The sequence below is a fragment of the Oculina patagonica genome, chromosome 10 (genome assembly GCF_052425735.1).
Source record: "Oculina patagonica isolate OP01 chromosome 10, crgOcupat, whole genome shotgun sequence".
Taxonomy (NCBI): domain Eukaryota; kingdom Metazoa; phylum Cnidaria; class Anthozoa; order Scleractinia; family Oculinidae; genus Oculina; species Oculina patagonica.
This window is the reverse complement of record NC_135767.1, coordinates 1,812,268-1,839,193: the sequence shown is the minus strand read 5'-3', so window position 1 is coordinate 1,839,193 and position 26,926 is coordinate 1,812,268. Positions and strand designations below refer to the sequence as shown.

At 38.7% G+C, this 26,926-nt stretch overlaps 3 protein-coding genes across 5 annotated transcripts in view; 2 read left to right on the top strand and 1 right to left on the bottom strand.

The window, feature by feature from the left end:
- LOC144628601 (uncharacterized) overlaps positions 1-1,708 on the top strand; it is a 16,380-nt gene extending 14,672 nt beyond the window's left edge. For all 3 annotated transcript variants that reach the window (XM_078486720.1, XM_078486722.1, XM_078486723.1), the window contains one exon: positions 494-1,708. In XM_078486720.1, the coding sequence (XP_078342846.1) occupies positions 494-884 (391 nt within the window). In that variant the 3' untranslated portion in view covers positions 885-1,708. The remainder of the gene's footprint in view (positions 1-493) is intronic.
- Positions 1,709-2,718: 1,010 nt separating this feature from the next.
- Positions 2,719-15,868, bottom strand: LOC144628609 (carboxypeptidase B-like). Its single transcript, XM_078486739.1, has 10 exons — positions 15,714-15,868; positions 14,695-14,770; positions 13,686-13,907; positions 12,727-12,831; positions 11,971-12,075; positions 8,479-8,589; positions 7,590-7,680; positions 6,281-6,483; positions 3,973-4,060; positions 2,719-3,015 (listed from the first exon to the last, which is right to left on the bottom strand). The coding sequence occupies exons 1-10, from the start codon at positions 15,791-15,793 to the stop codon at positions 2,834-2,836; spliced, it is 1,263 nt and encodes a 420-aa protein (XP_078342865.1). The 5' UTR covers positions 15,794-15,868; the 3' UTR covers positions 2,719-2,833.
- A 2,506-nt stretch (positions 15,869-18,374) lies between these two features.
- Positions 18,375-26,833, top strand: LOC144667499 (carboxypeptidase B-like). Its single transcript, XM_078528921.1, has 10 exons — positions 18,375-18,543; positions 19,966-20,050; positions 20,553-20,759; positions 21,856-21,957; positions 23,048-23,155; positions 24,051-24,161; positions 24,540-24,636; positions 25,249-25,454; positions 26,041-26,125; positions 26,520-26,833. The coding sequence occupies exons 1-10, from the start codon at positions 18,431-18,433 to the stop codon at positions 26,702-26,704; spliced, it is 1,299 nt and encodes a 432-aa protein (XP_078385047.1). The 5' UTR covers positions 18,375-18,430; the 3' UTR covers positions 26,705-26,833.
- The last annotated feature ends 93 nt before the right edge of the window (positions 26,834-26,926 follow it).

Genomic DNA, 26,926 nt, shown 5'->3' with positions numbered 1-26,926 from the left:
TGGCTAGAGTGATTACTTTGGTTTTGTTTTAATTTTGGTTTTTACGACACTCAATTGGATCCCCCCTTCCTCAAGATCGGTTTTAAAAAAAAACACACCGCCCTATTCACCTGAATGGTAAAGAAATATCGGTACGATATATGATAGACGATTGTATAGATTTTTGGCGAAATGGTAAAAAGTTTTTAACATACAATGAAAACCCACATATAGGAACCTAAAATTTAACAACCTGTTAGGCTAAAATTTTCATTTTAAACCCCCTTTTCATAAAAACCTATTTACCCTAAAATTTTCAATCGGTTCTTATTTTACAACAAGATTTCACAGATGAAAAAACAGAAAACAAATTTTAGTCTAGTTTAATACAGCAATAAATTTAAGATTCTAAGTAGCCTAAAATCCCAATAAATACCATTTCTGTAAGAACCTATTTAAGCTAAGTTGGAAAAATCTAGTTTCTTACGTGGGTTTTTACTGTATTACATTCCAGGCAGGAGAACTTTCACATTGCACCTGACGGTCTTTGGCACCACATTGTTGTGACATGGGAAAATATCAACGGCACTTATGAGGTTTTCGTGAATGGCGAGTCAATGGCAAGAGGAGAGGGACTGGAAAATGGAACTACCATCACAGCCGGTGGAAACGTTGTCCTTGGAAATGACAGGGATCATTCTGGTTTTCAAGTGAGAGATGCTTTTGTCGGGAACATTTCACGAGTGAATCTCTGGGACTATGTGCTTCCACGAGAAACTATTGCGTTACTTTCTCAGCGGTGCGGAAAAGAGAATGGGGAGATTGTGGCTTGGAGAGACTTTAGGGCGGGGCCTTCTCATGGTGTGGTCAACATCCGGGAACCTTCGTCGTGTAAACGACCATAATGAGAAAATCGACACTTGTGTACCGTTATCGACTTAAAACGTCAGGAATTAAATTTGAATTGGAAATAATTGTAAAATCTAACAGTACGCGAGTATGCGATGTGTCGTCAATAGATAATGTAACGCAAGATGTCACGCAAATAGTGCAGGTCACGGAAGATGGACAGATCTATGTCTCGTGTTAATACGAAGCTACAATGTCGAGAGGGAACTCAAAGATAAATGTCACGCAAGTTCACGACAAGTCCGTTGTTTTCAAGTGAAAGGAATTATTTGCACAAACACTGAAACTTATAAAAAAGAAAATAACCTTTTTTTGACAGTGAGCCGTTGCTTGATACCTATCTCTGTTTGACTAATAGGCCAAGCAAGTCATAAAGTCGCGCTTAATACGTCGCTTCGTTTTCCAAACAGAATGCAAATATTCTTTAGTATGCTGAAACTGTTACAGCGTTCCACTATACGGAACGTACTCGGAGAGCCTGGAGGCAAGCTTAGGAGTCGCTTGGGAGTTGCTATAAGGTTCAAAACTTGGCGCAAGGCCTGGAACTAGTCGAAGAAGCAAAAGATTTTCAGTGAGAACTTCTCTAAATAGTTAAAGTTCTGTAAGTAATAATGGTTCTACTGATTCTAAATGTCCAATAGCCCTTTTGAGGTGTGGGAGGGATGGAAGAGGCAATATTTTGAATCGTAAATAAGCTGGGTAAATGTAAACAAGTGATGTGCAATTTCAAAGGTGACAATAAAGAAGTATCCTTGTGAACGGATAATTCTTAAAGCATGTAGATTTACTCAATATTCATTTTCTTGATCCGAAAAGTGAAAGACAATTGCAACGTAACAGAAAGAGAGAGAGGCTTATAAAGAAATCAAAGTGGAAAGGGAGAAAAAACTTATTAAGATGGATTCCGCTGAAAGTTCGAGCAATGATCTACCCATAGCACGGCAACATTTTGTATACTATTTAAAAGATCTCATTGAAACTCATTTGTCTTAGTGACCCCGTAATTAATTTCTAAAGCATTCTTGAGAAAATTAAAGGTCAAACCTCGTAAAAATGTTTACAGTGCGACGCGCCTTACCGTGGCCACCCAACAAACTTTTTTACAAGTGTCATCTTGAAATATTTTACTTTTTTACTGCGTTTTGTTGACAAATACGATGTCACAAGTATCCATTTGATCGTTTTCAACTTTGAAATGAGACGTGTTCGTTAAACTGATAATGATATTACGAAAGCACACTTGTAAAACACTTTGTTGTGTGGCCACGGTAAGATGCGTCGCACTGTAAAACGCGCGCCATTTTGTTTTGAACTGGCGTGAAACGTCCGTTTTAACTGGAATATACATAATTTTAAATCCATTTTTCTCTCGCGGGGTCAGCTTGAGTGCTAAAGTTTTGGCATGTTTTTGTTAGCTGTACTTAAACTGTTACCATGCTAAGAGGTCTTTTTGGTAACTTAATTTTTGCCTGTATTGCTCGAATGTTGGGCGGAAACCATTTTAAAGTGTTTACTTTAACTTCTCAGGGTGGACAAGCAAATATGAACTCAAACCAAAAGGCAAGAAGTGCCAAGTATAAATTTAAAGCATATCACGTGAAATGTGGTGAAAAATCACGAGCGGATTCAAAGGAAATTACGTGATATTTAGATAGGTGCCACGTGCAAATACAAAGCGTATCACGTGAAATTAAAAAAAAACAGAAAGAATCATACGAATGTGGTAAACACCGACTATACCAGGATTGCAGTAATTTGTCAGTACATTTAACCTCGTTTGACTAAGCTTGTTTAGTGGTGGTGTGAACAGCGAATGAAACACCTCAAATATTTGATCAGTAACCCCGTTTAATCAAATCTCTTTTAACAGTCTACTAACACTATTTTTCTCGTTGACTGTTTCCATGGAATTTGTCGTCATGGTAACGCAGTTGATTGATACCTCTCAGATCTTTAGTGCTGCGGCCATGGCCTTGATGGCAGCAAATGTTTCCATTCCAGTTGGCATGATCTGATTGGCTGGCAGAGCAAACCCATATCGGCCTTGGTCTCTCAGCTCCAGTGCAAATGCGTACCTCACTCCCAGCACTTTGTATGCCCAATCCTTAGTGGATCCTGAATTTGCGTCTAAATAATAATAAATTATGATAATTCATTCCAAATTTGGCTACATAACAAACTTGTTGTTAAACTAATACATGTTTGAAATAGTGACTTAATAAGGTGGCTGGCTACAGTTTCAAGCACTTTCCAAGACTAAGATTTTGATAGGTCACTATAACCACTCTTTATCATTGATGCAACAATCATGATGTCAAAAAATGCCCAATGATTCGAGAACACGTTGTTATCATTTTATGACACAATAGGTTACTATAGCAACGATATAACCTTTAAATACACCCTTTATTTTAGCTTAAACTGCAAATAACTCAAAACGAGTTCGGTGTCCCGAACTCGTTTTTTTTTATTATTATTAAATTTTGACCAGCAAGACAAGGCGCAACTTTTGGCAATTTTTAAACAAAATCTCTACATGGGGTCGGAGCCACCTTAAATGTTCACAAATTTCTATAGCAACTTGTTATGACAAGAAAATCATCACAACTTGTTAACCAATGTTTGGCCATATGTTTGATACCATAGTTATTGCGTCAACTGAAAGAGAGTCGTAGTATTGATCCGTCAAAGTTAAAGTGCTGAGAACGGCAGGAAACTATTGTGAACCACCAACAACAGAGACAGACATTGAATGTTTTTCATCTGTGGCAATTTTTTGGCCTGATCGAGCCAAACCACTAAGTAGCATGACAGCATTTCTTTAAATTTATTTTTCGCGTGCAACCCTGAAGCTCGTGGGGGGGGGGGGGGGACTTAAAAAAGTTTTATACGGGGAGGCTCCGCTCCAAGATCAAACCCCTTACCTTTTCTCCCGGGCCCTGGAAAATACCTTAATGGGTTAAAACAATGCCGTTCGTTCCTTGGTGAACACCCTAGAAAAGACCATGAGCATTCCCACCCCATTCACTTAAGAGTTCCCCCCCCCCCCCGAGAACAAATTTTTGTGATAACTTTGCTACTCACAGATAATGATAGATGAAGGTCCAACTTTGTAACTTGTGTTCCATCCGGCATTATATAGCGCATTTACGGCTATATCGGAGACCCGTTTCTAATATAGATGAAAGACAAAACAAAAACTGGTTATATCTGTACAACTTCGCTAATACAGCATTTTTAACCCTTATGGTTATTTCGGGTTGCCAGAACATTAAAAACAAAACAGAAGCCCAGCTTGACTGGTTAAAGTCGCGTTGTTTTGGAAACTGTCTTATTCGATTCTTTTGCTTTCCAGCTTGGCGGATTCGTACCATGTGCAAAAGGTCCATTCCACGTAGGTTTTATCAGTTTATGAAGAATGAGACCACAAGTTCTAATCAAACTTGAAAACATCAGCCTGACATTTTCAAGTGTTAGGCCATTTCTTTCCTATCCGTTCGTATTTAGCGTGTAACGTTCATTTTTTTTTTATTATTTTTTTTTTTTGTAATGCACATTTGAACATTTACGTATGGAATTTGCGCACAACAAATTCGTAATTATTATTATTATTATTATTATTATTATTATTATTATTATTATTATTATTATTTAACGAGCATACTTCCGCATATAACCTGAGACAATCAGATTTTTCTACTCCTAGATACAACACTGTTACTTATGGAAAGCACTCTTTGCGTTATGTAGGACCCAAACTATGGGGCAAACTTTATGCGGCTGACAGATCAGCCAAGTCACTGCAGGCTTTTACAAACTGTATTCGCAAAAGGGATATAACTCGCTTAATGGACACCGGCTGTAATGGCTGCATCCTATGCTGCACATAATGCCTCTCAAGTCAGGTCATATTTTTTTTGTCATAATTTTACAATTAGTTAAAGATTTTAACATTTTTCTATATCATAGATTATAATAACATTTTTTATGAATTATATATATTTTTATTATATTTATATTAGTATTAAGGTCGCGCGGGACCCTTGCTCATTAATAAATTCATAAGCCAAATTTCTTGACGGAGTGCTATCTTGTAAAGCTTTAATTCACTACATTTTGAACATCGATTTCTCTAAAATTTAACAAGGATATTCGGGGATGATGGAATTACATCATGATTGTCCTTTTACTGAGAGATGACCTTTGTCTGTGATGTTACAGTCCCTTAAAAGTTTAACTGCAGATAATGCGATTTTGTGTCCAAGTTTTCAGCTAGAATAGCGCACCAAATTAAATGATTATATAGCCTCGTGATAAATCTTAACCTCTTTTGTGCTATGGCTAGAACGAAATTTTCGATTTAAAAAACTGCTATAAGTTAATGGCTTCTAAGAGAGCAAAAATGTGAAATTTAAACTTTGAAACGTGCTATCTTCATTTTGAGAAGGAAATTTAAAAATTCGCTCTAGTCATAGCACAATAGAGTACACCAAGTTTATGTTCCTCGCGAATCAACTCTTGAAATTCTATATCGGCGGAGAAAACTTGGACACAAAATTGCAGGTTTTGAGGCTTCCGAAGACCTTCCGAGTCAATGTTTACAACAACGTGTGATATATTCAAAGCTGTGAATCTAATTATGATAATTTCCTATGTTCCAGCGCACGTGGCACAAAGCTGAGAACAATTACTAGTAATTACTTGTACAAAAGAGTTTAAAAACAAACATTCTCATGAATATTTCGTTTGTTGTCGGCTTCAGTCGTCCGGCAAGTTCGTGCATACTCTTTAAATAAATACATACTAATGATTGCAAGGGTCCTGCGCGACCTTAACAGTGGCGGATCCAGACCTTCAGCTAAGGGGGGGCCCGCTTGACTATGAATATTGAATTCTGCGATGAAAATTCCGGCACTTCAAAGAAAATGCGCTATTTCCGAAAAAATAAGGGGAGCCCGGGCCCCGCGGCACTTCAAAGTGGATCCGCCACTGGTATTAGTGTAGTTTTTTTAGTTTTTAGCAGTGTCCCCTAATTAGTATGGTGTTATTCCCAAGCTATAAGGTTTTTGACACTTAAATAAAGTTTCTTATCTTATCCTAACCACACCACTTCAAGTGAAAATTCTCAGTGACAATTTTCATGACTAGTACAGAAAAGCCAGGCTATAGTGGATTTCAAATTAATACCAACACTTTAATTTGATTTTCAAGTAGCACTAAATCTTGGTGACACTTCCCCTTTAAAAAGTAAAGTTAAAATTCAGGAAATTCGATCACATCAGATAAAGAAACAACCTCGTTCCCAGGGCCTTATCGGCGACGAGTTTTCAGCTGCCATTTTGAAAAAGGAGAAGACCCTGGGGACGATCTGCAACTGACCACACTGACTTACTATCTCGGCGTAATCTTTTGGATAAGCCTTTTTATAACCCCACGGAGTCATCCACAGCTGGCTGTAGGCGTGAATATCCATGTAGCCAATCAGGTTTTGGCGATTTTTGTAAAGGTACCGTGCAACATTCCTGACCTCGATCTCAGAGAATGGACGACTGCCATAATAGGTATCACTGCACGGATTGCCGCTGGCACCCGGTTCTGGTGAACACAAATTCAAAGATATTTTAAGACTTTTTTTCTGATGTACAAAATTACTATCAAACGGAATGAAACGTCAAAATAATAGTTTTCTAAGGTAAAAACACCTAAGAATTGACAACTAACGAAATAAACAAGAATAGTCACAACTGTACAGGATTATGATAAATTAAGAACGACAAACTCTTTTGCCAACTTTTTCAAGATGTTCCATCCGCTACCCCTCCAAGGTGGTATTAGGGCCTCGACAGACTAGAGAAATTGTGGTCGATCATAAAACTTATCGATACTAGGAAAAGCCACGTTTGAAGCAAGTTGGCAGGGGTAGCACTTACAGGTTATATGTCCACATTGGACGTAAATGCTATCATCGCATGCTCTCGACATATGTGACCATTATGTGGTGACCATGGTGGTGACCAGATATAACTGTGGCCGCGACACCTCAAAGGGACTGTGTCACGGGGAATTCGCAGTTTTTTGGTTTAAACTGTTCTGAAATAAGTGGTAGGCAACTTTACCTATGAAAAACATTGTCTTTGAACACTTAACGGAAGATATAACCTTTATTTGGGAAAAGAAATCAAACTTCGGCTATAAATATCGATTTTTTGAAGGCGCGCAGAAACAGCTAGAAAACGTTGGCTAACGTTTTTAAATTGCAATCCATTTCCATCCGAGCCATCCGCTGCTAAACGCGCTTTTAAACAGTTTTAGTGCTCTAAAATAGCAATTGCAAATAAAAATGGACCATTATTTTTAGGTTTCCCACAACACAAATATAAATTTGGGCTGTTAAATTCCGTGACATAGTCCCTTTAAGATAGTTCAAGTGCAAACAGGCCGATCTGCTACCTCGAATCGAAGCAGTTCATCTCTCCCTTTATTTTCTTTCTAGCAGGTCATCTCTTGCCTAATGGCCTAATGGCCTAATGACAACTAGTGACGCGACAGAGACAAAAATTCTACAGAACGACTCGCGCCTTGTCAATGACAAACTTGTAGAAATGTAATTATTATCAGTAAAACAGTTTCCCTTTTCAAAAGAGAAGCTTATTTTGATAACAAACGTATCGACATATCTTTCACTCTGTCACCATGGTTACCTGCCCAGGCCGCGTTCCAGTTCCGGTTTGGGTCTGTACCGATACAAGATGATCCTGCATTTCGAGATCTTGTCTTCCTCCACATACGATACTATGATCATTTAGCAAAATGTGACATTAGTTTTAATTCGTACTACATTTTCTTCTGCATACATATGGATACCTTATCAACAACTTATTTCTATGATTATGGATGTAAATAGCATTTTCTAGTACTTGTAGCTACCTATCTACAGATAGCGTTTGTAGATGTATCACAACAGGCTTTCATAGAAACTGTTTTGCTAAAAAAACATATGATTTATTTCGTACTTTCATCACTTCGCGCGTATGAACAGAATTTGCAATTGACCAGGTTTCAGTGGCTAGAACGGTTTTATGGCTCAGTCGGATAGCATGGGTTACAAGATAAGTTTGCATCCCACTGCCTCGAATTTTGCCAAGGCTGTTATTGCAACTGTTCGAGTTTTAGCATACACTGGAATTATTCCTAGCACTTGTGATCTACCTATCTGGTACATGTTTCTCCACAGAATTCAGTTCCGGGTTTAGCTTATGACGCAACAATCAGGTAAAACTAAGTGGACTCACTCAAGTGAATAATCGTGATCACGTGTTATTTAACTTTATCTAGCTCTAACAATGGTGTCAATGTCACGACACGAGTTAAAACTTTAGTTGCCACTAAAAAATACTGCGTTTGAGAAATTATTTTTGAGTTAAAATTTTGAGCTATTTTTCAATTGTCATTTTTTTGGCAGTTTGTCAGTGTTCAGTTCACCCCATCCAGACTCCCATTTGCATTTCTACTGGCTTGTGCCTCCCCCCCCTCCCCTCCCGGAGGGGGCAAGGGGTTGTGGCTCGTGAAGATAATTTAACAATAACTGACCCCGGTGTGAGTGTACTCATATCCGTCGACATTGAACACTGGCATGATCACCCAATCCAACTTATCAACCATGGCGGTCACGGAAGCGTCTTTGCCATATTTGCTAAGCATCTGCTCGTTGAAAATAAAGGTATGTGTTAGGAACTAAGGAGAAACAAATAACGAAATAACAGAGAACAGAACAGAGAATAAGACTTCTATTTTAGGTACTGTAAGGTTTTTTAGTGACTTTCTACTTTTTACTTTTTAAACATGCAGTTTGAAATGTAAAGCTGATGGTGTTACCCTATTTAAATAAAGGCTTACTTACTTACTTACTTTTTTTTTTTTATTATTGAATGAAATACACACATTTACAGTAAATCGACACATACACAAAAAATACAAGAAATAAAGTAAATAAATAATTAAAGGAATAAAAGTACAAAGAAAGAAAGAAAAATTACATGTTCACTTGTCTACATGAATATTTAAAAACAATATATATATCTAGTGCCTACCTCTCTTACTTAATTAATACTAACTGAACTTTAATTTAGAAAAAAATACTGTGATTAATAAGAAGATTAAATAAGTTTTGGACAAAAAGAGAGAAGCAATTGTCCCTTACTCTAAATTATGATGGATCAGTGATATTTCTCAACACTGAGCCGCAAATTCAGTTTGGCAATAAATTCTTCAAAATTGCATGTTTTAGATTGGAGCTTCTGACAATATAAGTAATATTTGGCAAACAATAAACAGAAATTGAGCTTTAAAATATTTTGGTTGTCTCCTGTGCCATCCATAACCCCAAAGAGCCTTTCCATTTTGGAAAGCGAATAGCTAGTGTTGTTTGAACTATTGAACCAATTTATAAGTTTATCAGTGAGCATCGTGGTAAGTTGGCAGTCTGCGTAAGAATGCAATATAGAGTCAGGTTCATCGCAATATAAGCATCCATTATTTGTTTCAATTCCATATATATGCAGCTCTTTTTTGGTGACGATTATTCGGTGGATTAATTTATAATAGAATTCTCTTAACTTGCTGTCCTTACAAATTTTGCTTATTCGTGAGAAAACTAACTCCCAATTAAACACTTGCAGATTAAGATCTTTTTCCCACTTCTTTGTTCCGGATGGTTCAATTATGGAGGCGTTTATAAAAAGCCAGTAGTAATCCTTGCATTTCAATTTGGCAATGTCTAATATAACCGAAGCGGAAGACTGAAAGATTGTATTGTTGAGGCTATTTCTCACGTCAAAAATCGGTTGAGCTCGTGCTTTCTCAAGCAAAAAGTCAGGAATCGCAGAAAGTACTTGTAAATAGTTTAAAAAATTGCATTTAACGTTATATTTCTCTTGGAATGCTTGAAAAGATAAAAATTTCCCGTTATTGTCCAAAATATCTTGTATTGTAGATATCCCGTTTTCCATCCATTTTGCGTAATAGATTGGTTTTCTATCAATTAGTATATCTTTGTTGTTAAACAGGATCAGAGCAGATTCACTATTTGGTTCATACAGGTTCTTCAACTCTAGGAAATATGCTAACATGTTTTTGTAGAATAGTGGAATATCATAGTTTTTTTTAATTGCAGCGAAGGAAGAATTGGAGGCCACCATACTTTCCAAAAAAATAGTTTGGGATGGTTTTCCAAGCTTCCGGGAAACTTTGGTCTTCAGCCAAGAGTCTGGAGATCCATACCAAATTTAAAGATTTGAATAGGACGTCGACATTTGGAGCACGTAAGCCCCCGTTTGCATAGTCCTGATACAAGACATCTCTTTTAATTTTGTCCTGTTTTTTATTCCATATAAAGCTGAAAATGTGATTTTTAATGGTAGGAATATAACATTTTGGAATTATTGATGTCGAAGCTGAATAAACCAGATGCGGAATGCCCAAACATTTTACTATTAAACATTTCCCAAGTAAAGAGAGGTTCCGAGCCCCCCAGATGCCTAGTTTGGTAGACATATTGTCAATTTTCGCCTCTACGTTTTTCTTTTGGTTCTCTTTCTCGTTGTAAGAGATAAACGTCCCCAGTACTTTGACAGGTTCCTTAGTCCACATGAGACCAAAAGGCTTGGACTCATTGAACCTTTGAGGACCCAACCATATTGCTTTTGTCTTTTCCACATTGAGTTTAAGTCCCGAAATGTTACCAAAATCGTCTACTAATAGGTATCGTCTGCAAATTGGCTGACCCTGTGTTCTCTTCCAAAAAGTTTAATCCCTTCTAGAGAGCGTTCCTCTCTAATTCTAACCGCTAATACTTCAGCCCCCAATATAAACAAGTAGGGGGAAAGAGGACACCCCTGTCTCACACCCCTAGACAGCTGAAAGAACTCAGTTGTAAAACCATTATGTAAGACTGCACTTTCAGCTTTAGTATACAAGGTTTTAACCCACTGCTTTAAAGAAGTACCGAAGTTGAAAAGATGAAGAGTTTGCTGAATGAAAGACCATTCTATTGTGTCAAAAGCTTTCTTAAAATCTAATAATAGAATAATGCCCGTAATATTCTGGAATTTGGTCTGTTCCATATTATCGTTTATTCGCCTTATGTTTTGTCCAATGTACCTGCCTTTCATGAAGCCCGTCTGATCTGTGTTAATAAGCTGCGGGAGAAACTTTTCAATTCTTGTAGCAATGGCTTTGGATGCAATTTTATAGTCAACGTTTAATAAAGTTATTGGTCGCCAATTGAATAGCTTTTTCAATTCCGTGTTTTCTTTGGGAATGAGTGTTATCACTCCTCTACGCTGAGAGATGGACATCTCACCGTCGTCATAGGCAGCGTTTATGCTATTGAGAAAATCTTGGCCCAAAAGGTCAAAGAAAGCCTTATAGAACTCGACCGTAAATCCATCTTCACCAGGTGATTTTCCGTTTGCCATTGATTTTTAAGCATTTTGGCATTCTTCGAAAGTCAACTTCCCCTCCATACGGTCGTTTTCTTTACTGGATAATTTTGGAAATTGCAATGGTGTCTTACTGATAAACTCTTGAAAGACCGTATCTGTTACATTATTAGCTGTGGTATAGAGATTTTGGTAGAAAGACTTTATTTCATCCAGTATTTGTTTCTCATCTGTAGTGTTGAGCCCTTCCGATGTTTGGAGCTCCGTTATAACTTTCTTATTATAAATTTTCCTTTCCATATTTAGGAAGTATTTTGTCGGTTTCTCTCCTTCCTCGGTCTAGCGAACTTTTGATCGAAAGATTGCGCTTTCTGCCCGTTTCTCGTAATTACGTCGAAGTTCGTTTTGTAAATATTCGTGTTCCTTGAGGGCAGACTCTAAGTTAGCATCGTCCGTACAAGAGTTAATTTTTTCGTCTAAGATTTCCTTACTTACTTACTTACTTACTTTAAAATAACATATAAAAAATATAACATAACTTGCATTATCACAGAACAAACCTGCTTTATCACAGAAAAAAACCTGTTTTACAAGAGAAAAACTGTTTTATCAAAGAACAAACTGGCTTTACAAGAGAGCAAACCTGTTTTATCATGATCATGCAAGTGGCAGGAGTCACCCACTCTCTAGCATGAATTCCACAGTTGATGAAAAACGTTTTCCTTCCAGCCCCTGGTCTAGATGAGATCTGAAATTAATTTAAATATAAGTCTTAACAGGAATTATATGTGTCTAGGGATTTTAACAAGGAATATAACAATATATATGTTTCAATAAAGAATATTACAATTGCAAGATAAAACCTATAATAATAATATTTATGTTCAGGCACAATGTTATTTATGTCGAGGCAGGAATTGTTTTGGAATGACTGTGACAAGTAGTTACGTGTTCTCAGAGCTCTCAACAAATCAGCGCAAACATGCTGGTTTTTCAATCTGACTGAACTAAAAAGTTCGTTTTTGTTCTCCCGCGCCTCGCACTGGCGACATAACTTCCCGCGCCTAACACCGGTTACATGGCCCGCGCTTGACACTGACCGTATGTTTTTCCGCGCTTATGTTTTCAAGCCTTTTTATCTGTCATGTGTTCATGTTTTTTCGCGCTAAACACCGGCGCGTGTTTTTCTTCTTTTGGCATAGTTGCATGCTTTTCCGCGCTTGGTCTCGGTTGCATGCGTTGCATCAAGTTCTAATAACAGTATTACGCATTTTGCATTGCCTGTTGTGTTATGATTGGCTTATTTTTAATTTGTGTTTGTGATTAGCTAGATTGGCTAATAAGTTATTACTTCGGTTTGATTATCACTCTAGCTTTACGGGTAACTGAGGCTGAATACCTTTAAAGCGTAAATTGTTCTTCCTTCGTATGACTGTCCAATGTCAGTCACTAAGGTCGCCAGTCTTGGATAGGATGCTGCGAGACTCTTCAGTTCCGTTTCAATCTGCAAAATATCATAGGCCCGCAATAGGTGCAAAGGTTTACACAGTTTTTTTGTTGAGCTTCTTGATAGTCGGCCAGGAAAGAGGAACGAGGGTTGTTATCTTAAAGCCAACGAAGTGAAGGTCACTAAAATTTTTAAACATTCACGCTTTGTTAAAAGGAACCCTAAAAGGAATCTCAGATTTAAGTGGTTCTTTTTTTTTAACAAATGTAAAGCTTCGAAGCTCTGTGGCCAGTAAACGTGTGACTTATTATTCTAAAAAACGAACTGATTTCTTTATTTGGAGATTCGATTAGGTTAAATGAAAATTAAGAAAAATTGTTGTTTGAACCTGACAAAATCTTACATGGGGGGATAACCTCCAATGGACTAGAATCCACCCAGGGAGAGTAGCAAGAACAACCAACAAAAGGCAAACTCTGCTGATTCATAAGAAGCATAAAAGCAGATTCAAACAAAAAGTTTAATAGCTGTTGTGGCTCAATTTTACCCTTGGTATTTGGTGTTTTCCTTTGTTTTATATTCATTATCTTATATTACCATACACCAGAACAAAGGAAAATACCAGATTATACTAAGGGTAAAATTATACCACAACATGAACGTTGTTGTTTCCTTCTTGTTTTAAGAATGAGTTTTCTATTTTTTACCTTGAGTTTTTTTTACTGAACCAGGTCTATCTGAAATTCTTCATCAATTTATCGCTTTTTGCCTTTCTTATAAATTTGGAGTAAAAATACTCCTAGTCACTTCATGCCACGGAAATCGGGGTTAACTACCAACATTCACAAACTCTCTAGCTCTCCTAATTCTAAGGATCCTTATTATATATGGCTACATCTATTAAACCTCACCGGTGTTAAACGATTGTAGCGAGCGTAGTCAAACGCTCTCGCATCACGGGCAGGGGGCGGGTTTTCATGGTCCAACAAACCCTGTACATCCGGGATCAAAATGGTGAAAACAATCCCTTGCTCATGCAGGAGCTTAGCAACGCGTGGATACTGCAATGCTGTCACGCGAATGTCGACGGTGCCCCCAGGATGGGAGGGGTGCGTCCAGAAGTCCAGTTCCATCTAAAAAAACGTAACGTAAATCCGTGAGATTGCGAAGAAAAAAACTGCCAAGATTAAGTTGCTAGAGTTGATTAGGGCTTCAAGTGTTTGCCTTTGGCAATGGAATGTTTTATCTGTTGATTGATTGTAGCGGTATCTACTCGTTAGGCAATACGTGTCATTCTCTTCTATTACTTTCACGACCAAGGACAAAATGGGGCAATGGTCCCAGAATTCTGTCTTTTCTAAGTCGTCTCGCATGTTTAACCAGTCTTCCGCCCGTGGGGTGGGGGGGGGGGATGGGGAAAACAAAAACTTCTCTTTCCCCCCCCCCCCCCTGCTTTAAAACTGTTAAGACCCATACTAATTAAGTTTCAACAAAAGTTATTTATTTTAGTAATGCTTGTGTCAGTTCTGACGTCATGTCAAAACAAACTGACAGTACCAATTTAAAATACACTTCCTTGGATTTCTTAATTTAAACTTTTCAGAAAATAGCCAAAATTTATCATAGAAAAGTCTAAGGTAAAATATAACGATAGAAGATATTGAAAAGGTAAAAACTAAGCAGGAAAAACTCCGGTATCTGGGTAAAACAGCCCCTTAAACTATGGTTGCTATGGAAATGTCATGTCAGGTGAACAAAACTTTGACACACCAAGTGTTCCCCAGTAAACTTTATGAGGGTTATAAAGTTGGTCGGTCTCAGTTAATCCGAGTTAGAAAATTCCTCGCCTGGGTAAAATATATACAGTGCACTGATCAGGCTATAAATGCTATAACTACATTACATTTACTCGATACTTACATCACCATTTTCTTCAAGATTTGCAAGAAATTTTACTTGAGCTTCGTTTGATGGAGTGGCGCGTATAACACGGTCCCTAAAAGGAGGGGAAAGCAACTCTGTAAAGCCAAAGATAAGCTAAGCTGACAAATGCGTGTCTTGCCGGGTTTGTGTTTGTTATGCGAAAGACAAACTTCTGTACAGTGCTTGATTTGACTCGTGAAACGCAAATTTTCAATGAATGTTGTGTTAGACTGGTATGAGTCTTACATGGGAAATTTTCCGTTAATCAATTACCGGTATCATGAGTCTTACACAATATAGGACCTGCGAAATGTTATAAGAAAATTGACGATTGTTGCTATCTTTTTTACCACGCCACAGAATTTGTCGACGAGTGATCTTAGCAATTCAGTCCATTTCTAAGCTTCAAGATAGAATTGTCTTAAAATTCGAGAAAACAAATATTGTCAACGGAAATCAGCTGGATTTTGTAGTGTTAGCCGTTTCATTTTATGTTTTGGAAGCGGCTGGATTTCAAACCTATACCCAAGTTTTTTACCAGAGTAACAACCTTGGCTACCAAAGGAAAACCCTAATTGCACGCCCGCAATGCTCCATGGGTACTTGAACAGCAATGCACGTTATGTCAAGGTGTAGAAATAAGGCAACTCGGTTTTATCCATAGTTGAGCAAATACAATTTTAGTCGAAGATTTTGACCAAATTTTATTTCTGAATCATCAATCGAACGATCGCCTTGGGCCTGGTGAAATTGTGAACAGTAATTCGATTGGATACTTGATACGTGTACATAGCGACATAAGAACATTTTAAGCTTGGTTTTAGCTTAATCGAATCATCATAAGCTAAATGTCTCATAATCCTGCAGTGGCAAGAGAAACAAGCGAGTAGTAAGAAGGTTAGCTTTTTTAAAATTTTTGCAAGTTATGTATCAAAAACTGTATCAACTTTGGTGGCGTAAAAATTTTGATTATTATTTTTCTTAACATTTTTTTTTAGCATATTATATTGGCTTACCCTTTGAAGTTTGCAGGTCCGTCACAAAGACATTTCCCAAGAACGCCGAACAGAAAAGCGAAAACTAAAACGCGACGCATTTTAGATGCAGATTCAGAACGCAACCTTTTCCGTGCGGAACGAACTGAATAAGTGGCAAATTTTCGCCTCGATTGAAACCAAAAAGAGCAATTTTTACGCTTTCAATCACGGACAGCTGAAGACAAACAAGCTAAAGAATCATTCTTTAATTTCTTTTGTTTTTTAGAAGTTTCCATTAGCACTGCAGGAGTTGATGTCGCATCATATCTGCCAGGCAACAACAGAAAGCGTTTTCGTTGAATGCCCAAGAATCAAAAAATGTTTGTTCAGTGGGTGCCGATCCCGGTGTTGTTCAATAAACTCGACTCCTTGTTGTTTAAGTAGCTGCTAGGTTCAACCCTGCACCTTTTTAAGATGTTTTAATGATTCTTCTCTTTGTTAGAATCTATCCTGCCCTAGGAAAATGAACTATTTCACTAGTAAATTAATATAATGCATTTGGTATCTTATGGTACTTAACTTCGCGGGTCTTTAATTTCGCGATTCTCAAAAAAACCGCGAAATTTAAGACCCGCGAAATGTATTTTTCTAACGTTTTTGACATATTTTTAATGTTTTGAACGTACTTTTTGACTAAATTGCGAAAATAAAACCCCGCGAAATACTGTCTCACCAAAATCGCGAAATTAAGTACCCATGAAATTAAGTAGCAATAAGGTATGTTTTTTGATCAAATATATTTCACCAAACACCACGTCTAATGAAAACTCCTTAATCGAATGTAGATCATGCTCAGTTTAAAAATTTAATACAACCACTATGTAATGGTTACTGATCAGGTGGTTCTATTATTCCAGCGTGCCAAAAAACACGTTCAACATATATACTGTAGTTTAAATTTGTTTTTGATTCAAATTTTTAAACCAGTTTGTGTTTAATTTCTAAGTTTTATTTTATGAAAATGAATGTTAAAATAAAGCAAAAAAATAATAAACTGATACTAAAATTTCAAACCCAACTGGCAAATTTAAACCACAACATTTAGAGCGATTTTCACTAGAGTGTCAAAAGTAAGTGGCGTTTGCTTTGGTTTTGCATTGCTACGCTTAGTGATTGGTTTAAAAAAAATCGCGCCACTTTCTCAGCCAATTGGAAGTAAAACCAAAACCAATCGTGACTCACTCATTCGTTTTCCCGCGCTTCGTGCCAGCTACATGTATTTACTTTGAATTTTGATTGGTTCACTGGATTATCTGTGTCCTTTGTGATTGGCTAGAGTGATTACCTTGGTTTTTGTTTTACGACACTTTAATAATCGAATGTCGCTCTATACGAAAGGCAAACTTCATTCGAATCGTAATTCGATCTAACCTCTTGTAATCCTACTAGTTCTCTAGTGTAGCAGTTGCCACCGTTTTCTTTTGGGCTAGGGGCATTGTTCCTGATGTTTGTTCTATTATTTTCTCGAATGGTAGCGAGCCATTGATGCTGCTACCCGACCATACCCCCCTCCCCTCCTTCCACGAAAATATGGGTGGCCGAGAACCAAATGACTCAAATGGTCATTGCGTTGGACTCCGGGATTGCGAGGTCTGGGGCAAGTGGTAGCTGGGGTCAGTGTGTTGTGTTCTCATCTTGTGCCGAGGCACTTCATTTCAAATGGGTACTGGCAAACTACAAGGGCAACCTAGCAAAAGGGAGTAAAGAGTAGCAATATTCCTAGTCAGTTCATGCTACGAAAACCGGGATAGCTCCGGCGGTATGGGCTACTTTGGCCCCAGTACTCGGCAATTACCTTAACCCCCTTTCCCTCTCGAAAATAAGCCCCCAAATCTCAGACCAATCAGAATGCTGCGTTTGTGGACTAACGCAGGAAATTTGTTACTCAATGGTAGACTCTTCTTCTGAGGCTCTGTTAGGGGGGTTTACCTTATTCTATATCCCAATAGTTTTGAGGACAGTTTTTCCTTATCCCTAAAATTACCAAAGCAGTTATCCCCATTATTTAGATTTTCATTATCCTAAAATTAAAGTTGCTATACCTTAGGGAGGGACATTTTTTGGAGGGGGCCGGGGGGGGGGGGGTTGAAAAAGTTTCCTTTTTTAGTTTATGCACTGCACCTTTGCAAACAATTTTTTTTCGAAATGCAAGCTATGTTTTGTTATACACATCGTGTTTGCAAACAATTTATTTTGTCTTTCTAGGCCCTACAAACAATTTTTTGCAATATTTTCACACCCCTCCCCTTCCAAAAAAATGGTCCGTCTCTTCTCCCTATAATTATTTAAACATTCATTCCTTGTCCTTAAATCCCCTGACAAGGCCTCACTTCTTGCGCAACTCCAAGCAAGAAACCCAAGTCCTGCCCACACGCTGGTAATCTTTTCAATTCAAACTGCTCACAACACTACCAGCCTAAACATTTCTACTATGTTACAGCAAGAATAGCAGCATGTATGACATCTCTTAACTCAATCCTTAGTCGCCTTTAATATAGGTTGTCACGCAACGCGTGATCGACCACGCGAGATAACTCGAGCCGCGCGTGGTTTTCCCGTTTGATAATCATCACACACCATGCAGACATATCTGTTACATGTCAAGTCAATAACCTATTGTATTAACTCGACTTATTAACCACTCCGCACGACATTTCTAATTCATTACCCACGTCAGAAAACACAACTCACTCAAGATGCTACGGTGTAAACATTTCAAAGCTTTCTGCCAAATCTTGGTGTTAGTTGCCTTCTGGGAATTCTTGGATTCTGTACAGACAAGTCAGGGAACGAGACGTACATATAATGGGTAAGAAAGACAACTTCTTATGCACGCTGAAGCAATTACAAATTTTCACCAATACCTTTCCTTTACCTTTCCGGTCATCATAAATTCTAGACCTTTCTCGACAATTTCAACATTCCGGTACTTAAAAACTGAAAATACCGATTGATTCTTAAGGCGAAACTTAAAAAATACTTTAACCAAGGTTACCGAATTCAGGATGGATTGAAACAGATCGTTGTTACAGTATTTTAAACTGCCATCACGTCTTCATGTTATTCAATAGTATCCCAGCTCGAACGTAATAGTTTTAATACATCTTTATCCTTCATCGGATTATATCAGGTCATACGATAGGTATTTTACTCAACCGCGGTCTTTATCTGGTGGATATTCACTGATGTGAGTCGGTTTGGATGGCAAAATTGGGGTGTTCAAATTTTACACCTCATTAACAATTTCTCAAATCGAGGACTCTTAGAAGAATGTTTAGGGATCTGTCATCAACTTAACAATCATAGTTGTGACATTTTGAAAAGCATGTCGACGATATAACCCGTTCTACTCTTCTAATCGTTTACCAAGTAGGAAAAGCGTGTGATAATTTTTCAGTCCGAAACATTCTCCCTCGTTAAAAGGAAAAAAAAAGAAACGCGTGAAAACTGTCCGCACTGTTTTTTTTCTCGCGCGTTCGATGCCTGAAACTCTAACTGCGTCACGTATTTAGGAACGTTTTACTGTTGGGGACGGAAATAGATTTAATCTGCTTATCTAGAGTTAATCTACTAGATTTAAAATTGCCTGGTTCGACCTACCCGTTTTTTCTCACTTGAACATGAATATATTTAGTTATTTCTTCCCTCCCCCTTTAAAGTGTTGCGTAGGATCCAAAACATAATAAATGCCTCCGATTGCTGCCTACTCTTCCTAACAAACTGAAACGCACTGCAGAAGGAGTCCGTGCGCATTGCGCTATACAACAATGCAAGGGGGATAGGGGTTGGTGTGGGTAGGTATTAATTACTGTCAAAACAGCTGAAGCCTCGGCTTAAAAAGTAAGAATAACTTTATTTAATCCGAAGCGGCTTTGATAACTTGTTTTAGGCTATTGATCTCTAGGAGTCTTCTTTTGTTGGATTGTTTCTCGTACGCCTGCGCACCTGCGTGTACTTTCTTACATCCGCTCATTCTCGTACCTCGAGTCTTCGTCCCCTCTGCGCAGGCTTCCTGACCGCTGGTCAAAGGGAAGGAAGACCCTGGGAACGAGGATGACATCCGATATCCAAGTTTGTAAGAAAAACAAAATGAACTCCTGATTACGTGATGGGAACATAAATGGGAAGGAAATGAGGACTAGTTCGTATAAAAACCATCCCATCTTTGTCGTATTCTTTAAAATCTTTCAGATATTTATTTTAAAAAGGTTTTCTTTGATTTTCTTTTCAGAGATCAAGTTTTACAAGTTACTCCAAGAACAGAAAAAGATGTAAAATTTTTGGACGACTTGCTTCAAAAGAAAAACAACTTCGAGGTGGTTTAAACATATTTTTACGTAATACTTTTAAGTGCTTGCAATAGGTAGAACAAAGAAAGGAGGGAGGGGAACTTTTACCCGACGGATGAAATTTATTTTATCATAATAATGGCTTATGAACGGAAAGTCAGAGCCTCAGTGCATCCCCAATACTCCCAATTATCTTTCTAGTGACCCTATTTATTCTGCTGTAATTCTGTGGTTAGCGTGCTTGACTCAGTCCCAGTCCTGGGCAGGGTGATTGTGTTGTGTTCTTTACTCTCATTTCCTCTTTTCATCCAGGTGTATAAATGGGTGGTGAACTTCTCAGTGATGGACTAGCATCCGATCCAGGGGGGAGTAGAAATACTCCTAGTCGTTTCATGCTAATGAAACCGGGAAGCGCTCCGGCGACCCATATGGGCTTGTCCCGCTGAGACCTTACCTTACCTTCCTATATGTTCTGTTTATCTAGAAAAAGATCTTTTGGAATTTCCTAACTAAGTTTTCCATTTTTCAGTTAGATTTTTGGACGTACCCCAGTCAGCCTGGTAGGCCGGTGGACATTCATGTATCTCACAGCACAATGCGGCAATTTAAGCATGCCTTAAAAAGAAAATCGATCTCTTTCCGTGTGAAGGTTAGAAACTTGCAACGGCTTATCAACAAGGAAGGAATGAGACCTCGCTCGGTTCCATTCAATGGAAAATATCATTTATATTCCCAGGTTTGTTTATAAGCTAAACTAAAGATAATGAAAATCATCCATGTTAGTAAAAAATCAACGCTCAGTGTCATTTTGTAAGATTGCGGTCAATCGGAATTTCTGTTCCAAAACTGTGCGGAGCCCTCGCGAAATAAGCGAGCAACGAAGATAGGATTATTAGGGAAATGGTCATAACAAGTGTACTCGACGAGGACCCACCTTGTGTAGGGGTAGGGGGGCTATGCAAGATACCACCTGTCTGGTAAGCCAAATGGACAAAATTTGTTGGCCTTAAAATTTGAGTTGAGACTTTCATATTAGGTGTGCATGAAGCTTGCCCTGCTGGAGAAATGGCACAAGGAGGTTTGAATCTTTTTCTTAGTTTCTACTCCTGATAGAGTGGGGGTTATACAAACAAGACACCATCTTTTAAGGTGGGGAAAGGGGGGGTACATGAAGAGACTACCCGTCTTTTTGCAGAGTGGTGGGTCCTGTCTGAGTACAATAGTTTTGACCATTTCCCTTAGGAAGATTCTAGTTGTGCGATCACTGCTTTTGATTAAATCTTTAGATTCGTTTCTAGTCCTATGGCAGAATTTCCCATTCTCCCCACTTCCCTTGTTCATCCACCAAACTAAACACACGAATTGCCGAGAGACACCTGTGCTGAAAGTTAAGGCTTTGACCACTGTGCCGACCATCGTCACGCAATCTTTTCTCTCCGACGATTGAGTGACGAGCCTCAGGGCCAGGTTTCGCCGAAAGACGTTTCCGACATCATTTCAAGTCAAGAGATGTGCTAGAATGAACGATAAACAACAGACTGGAATAAACCATCGGTAGACGTACATCAACACGAAAATGGTTTTAAAATGTTACTGTAATGAGATGAACTATTAACTTACTGGTCTGCGTGACATGTACAAGGAGAGAAAAAACGAGCCCGCAAAACGAAAAAAAAGATAAGGTTGGGTTAACTCAATTTCCTCCCCATTTACCTTACGATCGCGGCCTATGCCCTCCTTTTTTGTCCCTCGCGCTTTGACGCGTTACCATACAAGGTATGGATGGACATACAAACTTTTGTTGTCTGTGTTTTTTAACTCGCTATTCATAGATTGTCCATGAAATGAAGCGACTAGCAGGTCTCAATGAAAGCCTAGCGAAGGTCTTTAGCTTGGGAAAAACATATGAGAATAGGACAATGTACGCCATAAAGGTATGTAGTACTGACAGTGTTTTTTAGTGAAATGTTTACTTATTATTTTTCATGCCCTTATATTGGCTGATGAAGTTATACACGAATAATATAGAAGAATACAAAACCACGGATATCTTGGCTTACTTCAAACTAAGTTTATACAGTGCACAGCAAGATCCTTGTAAACAAAGAAAATCTTATTTTGTCATATTCGAACTTGCATGTACATGGAAGTAAAATGTGTTTCACTGCTGCAAGAACTATGGAACGAGGAGGGCAGAGGGGGGAAAAAGAGTTGAAATTAGGGGAGAGCGGATGAAGAGAAAGAAGGAAATAACAATGAGGGGGATTTGGAATTTATGGGGGAAGTCGCGGGCGTAGTAGAAGTCAATGGGAGTTTAAGTACTGTAAAAGGAACATGGGAATTAGAGAGGACCTGGTACAAAGGGAGTTGTGAGAATAATTAGAGTAAAGGGAAGAGGGGATGAATAGGTTCGCGGATCGACAGATTTAGCCTTAAATGAGCGCACGGATTGTGGATTTATGCAAAATATTGAGCGGATTTGCGGATTTCGAAAATACAGCGGATTGCGGATTAGCTGAGAATTTTGGAGCGGATTTCGGACTCTTCATGTCAGGAAGTTCGGATCGTGGATACTAAACGATTTCGCGGGATCACTTTGGTCGGTCTTCGTCGGTATGTTGGCGGAATTGTCGCCAAAACACGCTATGAAAAGAAACTTCTTGAAAAAATGGCATGAAAACAACATTTACTGTCCGTTGGAGTGAAACCATACCACACAAAGTTTTCAAGTAATGTGGATTCGGATTTGAACGAAAATAGTGACGGATTGACGGATTTAGCCAAAAAATAGCACGGATCGGCGGATTTGCGTACCCCTATTCACCCCCCTCAGGGAACATGAAGGGCGAATTCGGCAGAAACAATGTTTATACATACAGTTCCTCTAAGATATTCTTTCTAGTCGTGCAACCTTAAGGTAAAGTTTTGTCAGAATTGTCTAAAATAACGCCAGTCAGCTTGCCAGAATCAGCTACAATTTCATGAAGTAACCCCTTTTGTTAACAGTGATAATTTCTTTCGTAGATCTCATCAAATATCTCAACCTCAGTGAAGTCAGTGATGTTCATTAACTGTGGTATACATGCCAGGGAGTGGATCTCAATCTCGTCATGTGTATATGTCGCTAGAGAGGTAAGTCAATTATTTTATAGCAGGTCATGTTTTGCTAACCATAGTGGCACATTCTGTATCAGATCAAAGCTTCATACTTATAGGCGGCGGAGTAGAGAGGGGAGGGGGGGCTGTGGCTCTAAAACGTTTTTTGGGGAGGGTTAGCCCCACACGTTCTGGTGCCGAGAATATCGCGAGCGCAGCGTAAAATTGGTTTGTCAAGATATCCCGTCCCGTGATCTTTTACAGGATCTTTTCTGGCGAATTCATATGGTGTAAGATTATCAACAAACCTTCTCTCCCCAGAACGCGGCTAGCAGAGGTCCACAAACTGTTTAGATTGTTTTTGACGCCATCTATGATGCCCTCCGACGACGAAGGAGCTACCCAAGAAGCACCATGTAGTAGCATCCTCTGAACAGTCCCAAGAAAAATTATTAAAGTTAAATCATCTTCGAAACTTCCTTGGATGTCTTCGGGTAACTTTGTTTATCTTCGGAAAAGTTCGGAAACGTTCGTATGGCCTTCGAACATCAACTGAAGATTCTTCGGAAATCTTCGGTCTAGAAACTGCTCAATATACAAAAAGTTGCTAGAACGGAAAAATGTTGCTCCCAATATAAAAAAACCTGCCGAATATTTTTGAGACAGTCTTATCCCCCCACATTCCAAAACGCTAAAATCGGTGATACACGATGTGAAATCTATTTCAATACAAAAATAGTCTTCTACGCAACCGTTATTTAACCCGCAACACAATGCTTCTCCTTTTAACGTCCCAATAACTGTTACGAAGGAAACTACAAGAAATGGTGACTTTGGAGATAAAATAGAGCATCTTATGATACTGAACGCCTTAGTTTCACATCACAATATTTTGAACAGAGATAATATATACCTGTTTTTATTTTGCCAGCTTGTGATGAAGTACCCAACAGACGCAACTGTGAAGCACTTAGTGGACAAGTTGGAATGGATTATAGTTCCTGTCTTGAATATCGATGGATATATCTACACTCATACAACGGTAAGGCTTCGTGTGTTCATGTCAGCTTGATCAAGTATTAGCAGAAGTTTGCTATGCAAGAGACTACATCTCTAGCAGGGTCTGGAAGGGTATTTTCGCGAAGCGAGATTTGACGGAAATACGATGCGGGATTCAGGAAAACGAGAAATATCTTAACGAGATGCGGGATTCTCGTGAAAAAGGAACGGGAATGCAGGGCCAGGACAACCCTCCCCCCCTGAAAATAGCCTTCTCGCGAGTCTGATAGCGCGCGCCCTAGTACAAGATGTAGTCCTCTGGCATTATAAATTTCCGGTATTAGGTCGAATTAGAAATTCAAGACAGTACAGTACTTTGACTAAATTTGTTGATTTTCATGTTGTTCCTTGTATTTTGCAGGATCGGCTTTGGAGAAAAAATAGAAGACCTGACTCAAACTCAACAGACGGTTGTGTTGGAACGGACCTAAATAGAAATTTCAACTTCAGATGGGCAAGTAAGTACTTGCAATATCGTTTGCCTCGCACACTACAGTCCTATGGACGGGAAACGCACTCTTTTTAAGAGTATATATACTTAGCCACTGTTCTTGTCGCACAATAAACACCACACTCGCAACTTCAAATGGATGGGACTTTCAGCTGAAGCACGAAATGTTTATTGCTCTGAAAAGATAAATATGACTTATCCATATATTATAACTCGTCTTACGCACATTTACCTGCGCCCTCCTGCGCTGCATTTTTCCCGCGCGTTACACGGGTTACGTGATTTCCCGCGCTTGACACCAGTTACATGATTTCCCGCGCTTGGCACCGGTTACACGATTTCCCGCGCTTTTTTCGGTTACATGTTTTTCTGCGCTTGAAACCAGTTACATGATTTCCCGCGCTTGGCACCGGTTACATGTTTTCCTGCGCTTCGCACCGGTTACGTGACTTTCTGCGCTCGATACCGACTACACGATTTCCCGCTTGACCTTTTTTTGCCTCGAGCTCTGATTGGCTCATTGCGTTATTTAAATTTTCATTGGCCCGAGTTAAGTTAAGTTAAGTTTTACGACATTTAGAAAGAAAACTGCTAGATAATGATGTGTTTTAACCACCAGCCGTTGGAGCACACTATGGTCAACCATGTAGTGACATTTATCCAGGAGAGAGGCCTTTTTCAGAGCCAGAAGTCCTCCATTTGGCAAAGTATATGTACTCCATAAGACGACGGATAAAGGGCTATGTAGACTTTCACTCATACGGTCAGCTATGGATGTCTCCATGGGGATTTACCAGATATTTTCCACCAACATACTCCAAGCATGTAAGTTTGGTTGTTCTATTTGTGTTGGTCTGTTTCTCTGTCTGTCCAGTGTTTTCATTGACTTTTAGTAACACATAGTAATCCTGTTAAAAATATTCGTTTATTATTATTATTATTATTATTATTATTATTATTATTATTATTATTATTAGTAGTAGTAGTAGTAGTAGTAGTAGTAATGTTTAGGAGAACAAGAAAATCAGTATTCATAGTTGTTTCATTACTGTAAGGAAAAGGAGAAATGTGTAAAATGAACACTCCCTATAACACCTTGGTGCGCAAAAGGGGGACATTAACCGTAGAGGAAAATTTTTTGTTCGTTTCCTTGGTACGCAAATTAAAAGTGGACCGTTTACTGTAAAAACAACATTTTTCTTCGTTTCCTTGGCACTCAAAAGGGGAATATTTACGGTTAATCGTTTCCTTAAGGAAGCAGAGTTTTAGAAACAGACATGCAACAACTATTGGGTTGTGCGCGCAAACGGGGAAACATTTATGGAAGGAATGTTTCTACAACAATGTTTGTCGGGGTCTTACCGCTCAATAACGTTCACTTATTAAAGACGCTTTCTTCTTCTTTCCACAGTGGGCTGCAATGACACGTATTGTCCGAGCTATATACTACACGAATGGTACGATATTTCGTTATGGACCTGCAGCTATTGCTATCTGTAAGTATTTCATCTTCAGTGATTTGTCTTTCACTCAGTATGGTCCAAAGGTCGAATCTTTAAGCTCCGCGATTTGATCGATTGTCGGACACATGGTGCAGCACTTCGCCATATACCCGACGCTAAAATGTTTGCCTAGAGCATTGCGGGCAATGTTGCAGAGGTACATTTGTGTGTCAATTTATATCTGCAACATTACGCGCAATGTAAGTATTAGTCTACGTATTGTCAGTAGTGTAAGTACGTTTTTGTGTGTTGCATTAAAAAAAACATAGCGCGCAATCGTGTGTGGTACAAACACGGGCCATTTCTTCCTTTTAATGCCAAAACGACGAGCTGCCTCAACGTTTATAACTGCCTTTCATACGTAACACAGCTCCAATTTGATTGACAGATAAGACTTCCGGAGACGCAACAGACTGGGTTTACGGCGTGTTGGGTGTGACGCATTCCTACGGAGTTGAACTACAGCCATCTATCTTCACTGAAAATGGATTCGTACTTCCTCCTTCATTCATTGAACCTGTTGGCAAGGAGGTACTTGCTGGTTTGGAGACTCTAGCTACCTTCATTAGATGAGAAACATGGATGATAGCCTTGAGGACAAGTTGTAAATCAATCAGGGCGAATTTCGTATGAATTTTGGAAAATTAAGACTATGGAGCAACCTTTTAACCCTTAGGACGGTCTTCAGTGGGTATAAAAGAAGAATATAACATAAGACTTACTAAAAGCTGTTTCAAATACTAAGCCTGTTCAGGGCGTTCGGTTAGTTGGGGAGCAGCACGCAGAACCACAGGC